General features: G+C 40.6%; 1 protein-coding gene across 1 annotated transcript in view; it reads left to right on the forward strand.

Annotated features, from left to right (window-relative positions):
• LOC138960959 (uncharacterized) overlaps positions 1-7,161 on the forward strand; it is a 55,615-nt gene extending 48,454 nt beyond the window's left edge. Inside the window, exons 8-9 of the mRNA XM_070332586.1 lie at positions 2,078-2,260; positions 6,922-7,161. Coding sequence (XP_070188687.1) covers positions 2,078-2,260; positions 6,922-7,101 — 363 coding nt within the window. The 3' untranslated portion in view covers positions 7,102-7,161. The remainder of the gene's footprint in view (positions 1-2,077; positions 2,261-6,921) is intronic.
• Positions 7,162-11,113: the final 3,952 nt, after the last annotated feature.

The following is an 11,113-nucleotide window of genomic DNA, read 5'->3' on the forward strand; positions in this document are numbered from 1 at the left end:
TTCGCAACTGAACCTTGTTTTATTTCTTTAACTTTTTGGTTAACATTGAAACGGCAATCCAAAAGAGTTTTTCAGCTGTTTCAAGACACAGGCTTAGCTCCTTCTTTTGAGTTGCTTTTCAGTCTAAAATGACACCGGAAGCGAACAAATTGTGGCGTATACTGTCGTCACAAAAAGACGTCAACACAAAGTTACACGCAAAGCGAAAGAGACTTTGACGTCATTTACTTTTGTTCGGAATTTTCCGTCTGTTCCTAGCTTGTCAGTGAAGACCTGACGTGAGTAAGCTTACCCAAAACGTCTTTGTTCTCTATTCACATTGCAGCTGTGAAATATTCAGTCTTGTGTCTCGGTCGTGTAGGTACAGAGTTTGCTTCTGCAATCATTGTGTTCGTGTTGATGACGGCTTCATAAGACAAATCAGCGAATCTATCGTGAGGAAGACGTTTATGTACAAATCACCGAACCCAACCCATTTTTTGTGTGCTTTTTTCTGAAAATTAAACTGCATGTGGTTAATTTCATCCGTTTAATGCTTGTCGAAACGAGCCATAAGGCTTTAGAATAAAAGATTTTACGCATTGCTTGGTCATCTTGATCACAGATGAGGTCGCAGTTTGTAGGTTGAATCTATGAATCGGCCAGAGATAGATCTGCATTTCTGTTACGACCTTCCAGATTATCAACAGCGGGTTCATGGTCGGAATCAAGAGGTCAAATTTGCGTGGCTCCCAATCATTTCATGAAAGATTTCCATTTTCTTGTTTCTGCGGCTGCGCAAGTTATTTTGCCTAGGTCATGGCCGAACTTTAGGCCTACGGAGAAATATCGCTGGATATTTTCTCCCTAGATTAACAGAGACAAAGAAGGGAAGTCATGCTGTATTAACAGCTATTGTGTTTTCAGCGTAGCAATCGGGCTCGATATTTAGACGAGACAAGTATAATGCCGACGAGTCGAAGACGAGTCGCATTATACTTGTTCGAGTCTAAATATCGGACCCTATTGCTACGATGAAAACACAATAGCGTTTATATAGCTATTCTGACATCAAATTCTGTGTTAAAATCATGTTTTTGTCAGCAACAAGTACCAGAATAGTCCATGTCGTTGATTGCAGACGAAGGTTCCCTTTCCGCATGAAGCCACGGAAATAACCGAACATTGAAAAACCCACGGACATGTATTACGGAGAAAACTCGAGATAACCGGATGTTTAGCATTACGTCAATATGCTAGGAATCATATGACGTCATGACGTAGACTGCGGTAAATCTGTAGATGATAAGAGAACAAGGATAATTGTCTCAGAAGAAACGACTAAATGTTTCAGACCAATAACTTCATTTCAACATTGCACTATACAATGGACGTTCTATGTGACAGGAGAGTTTGCTTATGTGATTTTGTGTTAAACATTGGAGAGATCGTCTGCTAGAATCAGAGATAGGTCGCTTCAGATTGCAGCTTCTGGAAATTTGCAAGGTTTGTTGCCTGTTAAAGAACTGGATTTTACTAGTAATGTATGTCATGTACATTAAGCAACAACATAAACACACACAAAGCAAATGGCATCGTCTGTCGACTTGTCACATAAACAAACCTGGCGAGGTATGCGTGTACTTTATACACGTGAAAGAAACCGGAACCATGCGTCTTTGTTATTGCCAATATGCTTTTGGATATTGGCAAAAATGGCCGACTTTCGTAGCATTATGCTTTGATGATCGGAAAAGGGATGTGTGAGACCATCCAATCACAGCCCCGAATTCCCCCACGTGTCCATCAGAATAGCTATATAATTATATTATGAATCCAGATCCAACTGGCCTATTGTCTTCTGTGTCTGGGAACAAACACTGTATTAGGATAAGGATAAGATTCATATAGTCATGTGAGGTTAACCTCATGGAAATTCGGGCGGCTTTCTCCCTGGGGAAAGCGAGCTGCCATACAGAACACGGCGCTACCCATTTTTTTGTTTTTTTCCTGCATGCGTGTATTCATGTTTCCAAGCCCTGAGACCGTGATGTTGTAGGCAGATTTTGTACTCATCTTTTCATAACTGTACTTTCAGGACGAGTTGTTCGACTCGGACAGCGACAAGCCGGGAAGACCGTTCAGAAGACGCACGCTGTCCATCTCCTCCAAGATGTCCACAACCTCTGTGTCCTCCCAGCTGAGGCCTCTCTCCACCGCCTCCACCTCCAACCTCCCCTCCCCCTCACACACCTTCTCTTCTCCCTGGCCAGAGTCTGGGGTAAGTATCGTACGAGGATGGTGTGTGTATTGATACTTACCAGGCATTGCCTTGGCTTCCATGTCCTAGCAAGATGTTAGTTTGTAACGACTGCTTGGATTCTGTTTTTGTGAAAAGATTTAGACTTTACCTGAGTTATAAAACCTGCTTTTAGTCTCTGACATAGAAATCACCTTGGATTTTTTTTGTTTAGCCTTTTTCTTTGTGTGATTGTAGAATAGAGAGAAATGTTTTGTTCTAAAGTCTAGATCTAATAATATTGCTCAAGTGCTCATAGTCTTCATTTTTAAGTTGAAAGCTTGTATCACGCTTACAGATGCAACTCTTAGCTCCCAGTACTAAAACCTATCTGACTTACTCTGTACTAATGCTTGCAGATGTACAGTATGTGTTTATATTGTTTACTTTATTTTTGATTCCTATAGTGACTGTTGAATGTGATAGCAACCAACCATGATGTTGTGGTAGATAGTTGATCTTTTGTTTCTGTGTTTCATTTTCCGGCTTTATCTATTTTAGTGCATTCGCAGCAACAGTTTTGCGCATAACTAATTTTTTTATTTGTTTTAAATTCAGTACTAAAGACAGGGCGGGGATGTAGCGCAGTCGGTAGCGCGCTGGATTTGTATCCAGTTGGCCGCTGTCAGCGTGAGTTCGTCCCCACGTTCGGCGAGAGATTTATTTCTCAGAGTCAACTTTGTGTGCAGACTCTCCTCGGTGTCCGAACACCCCCGTGTGTACACGCAAGCACAAGACCAAGTGCGCACGAAAAAGATCCTGTAATCCATGTCAGAATTCGGTGGGTTATAGAAACACGAAAATACCCAGCATGCTTCCTCCGAAAACGGCGTATGGCTGCCGAAATGGCGTGCAAAAAACACGAGTGTACGAGGGAGTTTCAGCCCACGAACGCAGAAGAAGAAGAAGAAGAAGTACTAAAGACAGCTTACTCAAGCTTACCAAACATTCATGCTCACATTGCTCTCAGTGGAAGTAACTATTTTTTAAGCAGTAGAGGAAACTTATTCATTTTCGAATCAGAAAAAGTGACGCTACAATCAATTAGTTCTGTGCATAATTCAGTCACTCAGTTAAAAAACGAAAAGAATAGAAAACTGTTACAAATAATAGGTGAAAAGCAGTAAAGCGGCTAATAGTCACACTTACTGTTTCACCTTCAAATATGTGTTTATACAACGCTAAAAGACCCTGACAAGTTAAGTCAGTCTTCATTCTTCAAAATCTAACAAACAACGTTTTGACAGAGATGGTGCCAAAACTGTTGGGTTTTAAAACAGAGTTGTCCAAGTGTTGTTATTGATTTCTGTTCTTAATCAACAACTGCTACCCCCTGTGTCTATAGTATCAGCCTCTTGTTTGTGTTTTTAACCAAGAAATGTTCCTCGCTATTGTTTTGTTTTTGGGGTGTTTTTGGTGATTTCTGTACAAATGTTGTGTACACGGTGTTGTTTGTGAACCCTGTGCGTCTTTTTCTCTCAGGCTTACTCCACACGTACTCTCTAAGCCAAGCACTGGTAAGTATAACGTATAATGCTTTGCTGCTGGAAAAACTACGCATTTTGCTTGCTTTCTATCTGCTCCTTCACCCCCACCCCCCCCCCCCCAATTTCCAAGCTTAAAAATTATACCCACAATGGTTAAGGGCAGAATATACCTGCGCAGTTTCAGCGGCACACACGACGCACTGCATATTATTGATTATGACGAGTACTGGCCTGTTTTCCTTCCACGCAACGTTTAGCGGGCTGGGATAATTTGCAGTGCGTCGTCTGTCCTGCTGAAGATATAGGTGAGTGCCAGGCCTTAGGACCCCACCAAACCTTCCTCCTGATTGCATTCATTTCTGTCCAGTACCCTTCCCCTCCAAATGAAGAAGGCAAACTTTTACCTTGGTTTTTGTTACATTTAGAATGGAAATCACTGCAGGGTCTGTTCAAACTTTTTAAAGATGATTTTATTAAAACAATCATATGTCTTCCCTTAACAACACCGGTAGGCCCCTACTTGTAATGAGGAAACACACTGTGGGCAGCAGAAGATGCCCTTTCATGCAAATATCCTCCCTTCACCGTGCTTCGTGGGTCGTGGACGACCCAGAGCCTCACAGAATCGTCTTTATTCCTGAAACTATTAGGAGCTTTTAATTGAAACGTCATGTAATCTACAATCACCATACAACCTTCCCATTGCCTAACTTTGGAAAGATTATCTTTGTAAACAAACAAATAATCGAATACGTCATATCAACTACACAGTCCCAATGATGTGGATCGTGGACGACCCATATAGAATTACGTAGGAATTTTACGTTGTTTATCCTTATTCGGATGGCGTGGGCCGTGTACGACCCATACTTTGTACAGAGGCGGCAAAACGTTTGTCCCTATTCGGATGGCGTGGGTCGTGTGCGACCCATACTTTTTTCGTTGAATCCTTCTTTAGAAAGTATGGGTCGTACACGACCCACGTCATCCGGACTGTGTAGTCCGAAGCGTGATCAGGTGAAGGTTAAGAGCTCGGGCTTCATGTTGAAGAACCACCGGAGTACATTTTAAATTCAACTTTAATTTGAAATTACTTAATCAATCCTGAATGAGCAATAGGGCGGGGATGTAGCTCAGTCGGTAGCGCGCTGGATTTGTATCCAGTTGGCCGCTGTCAGCGTGAGTTCGTCCCCACGTTCGGCGAGAGATTTATTTCTCAGAGTCAACTTTGTGTGCAGACTCTCCTCGGTGTCCGAACACCCCTGTGTGTACACGCAAGCACAAGACCAAGTGCGCACGAAAAAGATCCTGTAATCCATGTCAGAGTTCGGTGGGTTATAGAAACACGAAAATACCCAGCATGCCTCCACCGAAAACGGCGTATGGCTGCCTAAATGGCGGGGTAAAAAAACGGTCATACACGTAAAATTCCACTCGTGCAAAAAAGAATCGAGTGTACATGGGAGTTTCAGCCCACGAACGCAGAAGAAGAAGAAGGAGAATGAGCAATGATTTCTTTACCACATTCCCTTCCCAATTTATTCTTTAATTTCTTTAAAATGTCTGTCATTTTTTTTAATCTGTCTTTACACAATCGTTTTATCTTAAATGATTCAATTTTACAAATTATATGTAGTGCGTCTCCCATCCTCTATCATTCTAATCGCTATCAGCTTTGGATACGGTAAAGTTCACTTGGTGGTGTGTTTTTTCTCAGAAATCTCAGTACAACATCTAAGACTTTATGATTTTGGTTTTAAGTGTAATATTGACCATGAAAAATATATTCAGGGGAATTTTAACTCATACTTTGTTTCTTCTTTTTTTTTTTAAACAAAACTTTATTCAATTTTTATCATGACAAGAAACAATGCAAGGCTTTTAAGATTACTAACTCAAGCATATAATGCTTATTTTAAGCAATCCTAGTAAGTACAAAACAAAGGTTAACATGATCGCGGGCTAAATACAGTAACTCCTTTCAGGAAACGAGAAAAACCGAAAAACCAACAGAAACGGGATACTTATACTTTTGAGAGACTTTAAACATTATATATGTTTTTAACAATTGTTAAAGACGTCCGAGTTTTCTTTTTTAGTGTTTTTCGTTGTTTTCTTAAACTCTGTTAAGCCTTAAATCTTACACAGTATCTTTGTCCCAACCCTGCCCTTGCTTCTATCCTAACCTTCGTGGCAGGTCTAAGGGGAATATGTTTTGTCTTGGGGCTTTGAGAACTGATATCTTCATTGTCTATGTGTGCTTGTGCTCTGTGAAATCCATTTGTGGTACCTCGGCTGTTGTTTGTGTCAGTGATACCAGTCTCTACTTGGTCTGTGGAAATGATTAGCTTTCTGATGCTTAAGCGCATAATTTATTTATATATGTATGTGTGTCTGTTCTTCTGTTTGTTTGTTTTTGTATTTGATTGTTTATGTGTGGTAGTAGTAGTGCTCACTAAAACTGTAGTTCTTTGTTGTTTTTTTGGTGGGATATTGAGGTATAAATAGTGAATATGGGTCAAATGGATGTGAATTCTATCATGGAACAAAGATTGTATGGCACTTGATGGCGCCTAGTATGGTCTGAGGTAATCATGATAATTTTCTTAAAAGTATTTACGCTCGTTACGTATATCGCCTGTACTAATCCCTTTATACATGCATGTTTGCGCTCTAGATGAATCTTGAATTCTTAGCATTGTTACAATTACATGGCACTCCAGCGTACATTAAGTAGGTAAGTGTCCTAAACAACAGCAGTTCGCACATTCGCTGGTGAATTCTACCCTCCTAGCTTTTACTTTCTTTCTTTCTGTCCTTTCTTTCTGTCCTTACTTTCTTTTGTCCTTTCTTTCTTCTTTTGTTGTTGTTGTCCTTTCTTTCTTCTATCATTTCTTAGTTATGTTTGCTTATTCTTTCTTTCATACTTTCTTGTGTTTGCTTTTGTTGCTCACTCTCTCTCTCTCTCTCTCTCTCTCTCTCTCTCTCTCTCTCTCTCTCTCTCTCTCTCTCTCTCTCTCTCTCTCTCTCTCTCTCTCTTTCACCAAAAAAGCTATATGTGCCAGTATGTGGTTTGTCAGGGCAGGTAACATAACAAGCGTCACAAGAAAAAATGGACATGATTTATTTGGTTCAATTTTATGTTTCTCTTTTCAGAGCAGCGATATCGACAGATTGTTGAGCAACACTGGCAGTAGCAACGGAGGCACTTCGGGCCCTGGCAGCAAGAAACACGGATACTCCTACAAACACAAACTGTCTACCATGGATGAATTTGAGGCGGATGAATCCCTCATCGTTACAACAGAAACTGTTCCATTGAATCCCTACAGATAGTCACACGGCTCTAGGTTGTTGTGAGAAAGTTGTGGCTGAAGCAGGAATTAGGAAAGAAATGCAGTATTAAAAAAATGCACGTGGATACTCCTATTATCAAAAGCTGTCAACCATGGAAGAGTTTGATAAGAATGAATCCCTCATCGTTACAACAGAAACTGTTCCATTGAATCCCTACAGATAGTCACACAGCTCCAGGTTGTTGTGAGAAAGTTGTGGCTGAAGCAGGAATTAGGAAAGAAATGCATTATTGAAAAAATGCACGTGGATACTCCTACTGTCAAAAGCTGTCAACCATGGAAGAGTTTGAGAAGAATGAATCCCTCATCGTTATAGCAGAAATTGAGAGCAGAGTTTTGTTGAAGCCTTACCGATAGTCACAGAGCTCTACAGATCCATGCAGACTACAGTGGAAATGTTTAGGAGAAAATAATATCCATGCCTTACAACAAGACCGGTTGCATTGAATGGTGTTTGAAAAGAACATCAAGGCAAGAACAGTGGACTTGTCTAACTGCATAGTGTTTGAGTTATAGATTGAAGAGTTTAAGGTATATAGATTCTTCATCGTTACAAAAAAATCTGTTCCATTATATCCTTACTGAAAGTAACAGCTCTATGATGATGTGAGAAAAAGGTGTGATCGATTCTGGAAAAGACCCAAAACACAGGAAATATGGATGTAAACCAATGAACACAGATTGTTCACAGCGGAAGAGTCTGGGGGTAATTCCCGGTCATTAGAACAAGACCGGTTCCACTGGTCTAGACGATAATAGAAGGACATTTGAAAGGAACTCAAGGCAAAAACTGTCGACATGATTGAGTGCATAGGCTAACACCATGGAAGAGTTTGATGAAGATGAATCCCTGATTGTTACAACAGAATCTATTCCACTGAATCATTGCATATGACCACACGGCTATACGCTGTAATGGCATGCATGTATACAAGTCAACACAGTCTGTTCACAGTGAACAAAATTGGGGTAAATCCCTGGTCCTTGCATCACAAAGGCTTGAGCTAAATCCTGGTCAAGACGAGACAATATTGGCAGACGGAAAAGATCTCAAGACAAGATGTGTAGGTACACACATCAATGCAGAATGTCTATTGTGGAAAAGTTGACGAATCCCTGAATTTTACAACGTATTAATAAGTTACGCCAACACATCCTGTTGTGAGAAATGCACGATTGACTTCGCGAAAGGACAATACATGAAGAATGGTTGTACCCGTTCATATGCTAAAGCATTGTTACCGCAAGTAAATGGAGAAACCTGCAAGTAAAGATTGTTTGCTGTAGAAGAGTTTTAGGTTGGCAAATTCTTGGTCGTCACAACAGAAATGTCCCGATGGCATCCTTATCGATCAGTTACAAGAAAATAAAGTGTTGTGAAACGTTGCGAATGATACAAGATATGAACTGCAAAAAAAGGAAGCAGGGATATTGACTGCTGTGAGCATGTGACAAAACTAATGGACATTTCTTTGCCCTTTAAAGATGTTATCAACAGCATAAATTTATCAAAGTATCCAAGAATTCAAAAATGTTTTATTATGACCATTCTGGACAAACATCAGTGTCTGCACCACAAACGTTGTGGTTGAAGTTACAGTTTGCTGTCTTCGGGCACTGTCTTCTCAAGGCAAATGTTCTGGTACTGAAAGAGAATAAAACAAGATGAAACCAAGCACAATTGATAGCCCGCAGTATGTCTTCCACTCTCAGTCTGAGAAACGGTGAATTAACTGTTGGTGAATTTCTGAATGGTTATGGCTATGTTTTAGAAGTTAGAACAGCAGTCTCCTTTTTGCGGCGGAAGCCTAAGCTGAACATTCAATTCATATATCAAATAACCAAAGGGAAATAGTCGTTCTTTATGCATATGACATGTGTACTGGAGTAAGCGAGAGTTGTACGGAACCTTTCTCCTTTTTTTGTTTGTTTGTTTGCTTAACGCCCAGCCGACCACGAAGGGCCATATCAGGGCGGTGCTGCTTTGACATATAACGTGCGCCACACACAAGACAGAAGTCGCAGCACAGGCTTCATGTCTCACCCAGTCACATTATTCTGACACCGGACCAACCAGTCCTAGCACTAACCCCATAATGCCAGACGCCAGGCGGAGCAGCCACTAGATTGCCAATTTTGAAGTCTTAGGTATGACCCGGCCGGGGTTCGAACCCAGGACCTCCCGATCACGGGGCGGACGCCTTACCACTAGGCCAACCGTGCCAGTCACCTTTCTCCTGGCACCTGAGAGAACAACAAGCATTGAAATGAACAAGCGACTTTCATCCTCAAAAAAGTTTTAAGATTCAATTCATAGATATATATGTATCTATGTATGTAGCATGGTGTGCTTTTACCTTTAGTCAAGTTTTGTCTAAATGTTTTAACATAGAGGGGGAATCGAGACGAGGGTCGTGGTGTATGTGTGTGTGTGTGTGTGTGTGTGTGTCTGTGTGTGTGTGTGTGTGTGTGTGTGTCTGTGTGTGTCTGTGCGTGTGTGTGTGTGTGTAGAGCGATTCAGACTAAACTACTGGACCGATCTTTATGAAATTTTACATGAGAGTTCCTGGGAATGATATCCCTGGACTTTTTTTCATTTTTTCATAAATGTCTTTGATGACGTCATATCCGGCTTTTTGTAACAGTTGAGGCGGCACTGTCACACCCTCATTTTTCAATCAAATTGATTGAAATTTTGGCCAAGCAATCTTTGACGAAGGCCGCACTTCGGTATTGCATTTCAGCTTGGTGGCTTAAAAATTAATTAATGACTTTGGTCATTAAAAATCTGAAAATTGTAAAAAAAATATAAAAAATTGTAAAACGATCCAAATTTACGTTCATCTTATTCCTCATCATTTCCTGATTCCAAAAACATATAAATATGTTATATTTGGATTAAAAAAAAGCTCTGAAAATTAAAAATATAAAAATTATGATCCAAATTTCAATTTCGAAATCAATTTTAAAAACACTTTCATCTTATTCCTTGTCGGTTCCTGATTCCAAAAAACATATAGATATGATATGTTTGGATTAAAAACACGCTCAGAAAGTTAAAACGAAGAGAGGTACAGAAAAGCGTGCTATCCTTCTCAGCGCAACTACTACCCCGCTCTTCTTGTCAATTTCACTGCCTTTGCCACGAGCGGTGGACTGACGATGCTACGAGTATACGGTCTTGCTGAAAAATTGCAGTACGTTCAGTTTTATTCTGTGAGTTCCACAGCTTGACTAAATGTAGTAATTTCGCCTTACGCGACTTGTTACGGTTCAAGTTTGCAGTCCCAGACTTTGTTTGATTTGATGGTACAGTATCTCTTTTCTGGTTTTTACATTTAAAGACTCCTTACGGTGTTGGTTGAAGCGTGCTTTGTCCTTATCAGGCAAAAAACCATATTTTTACGTTATTTTGCCAAACAAACAAGATTTTTTTTTTCCCAAATGCCAAAAAGTCTAGGGTCGCGCGAAAAAACTAGGGTCGGTCGGGTTACCGTAAACAGACCTATTTTTTTTTGGGGCCTCATCAATGGCAGACGCAGTTCCTGAAACAGATGAAGATTTCACTCACCTGCATGGTGGTGTGTTTTATTTTCTTCCTTTTTTCACTAACACTGTGGCTGATTGTTTGTCTGGGCACTCGCCAGAGGTTTTCAGTGAAAGCGGAAATGCTTTGAGTTGACGGAGAACTTGTTATGCCAACATGTATGATTGTTGAGAAATTCACAGAAACCCCGGTTGAGCCGATGAAGTGCTTATGCCAACATGTATAATTGTCGAGAAATTCACGGGAATCCCGGTTGCCCCGATGGAGCATTTATGCCAAGAGGATGCTTTTTGGGGAAGTCAAATGAACCCATGAGAGTAATTATGAGGTGTGAGTATTCAGAAATTCACAGGAACCCCAGTTGAGGGTATGGAGTAGATATGCTTAGAGATATGCTTGTTGGTAAGGTCACAGGATCCCTGAAAGTGATTATTCGAAGAGGTAT

The sequence above is a fragment of the Littorina saxatilis genome, linkage group LG3 (assembly GCF_037325665.1).
Source record: "Littorina saxatilis isolate snail1 linkage group LG3, US_GU_Lsax_2.0, whole genome shotgun sequence".
Lineage (NCBI taxonomy): Eukaryota > Metazoa > Mollusca > Gastropoda > Littorinimorpha > Littorinidae > Littorina > Littorina saxatilis.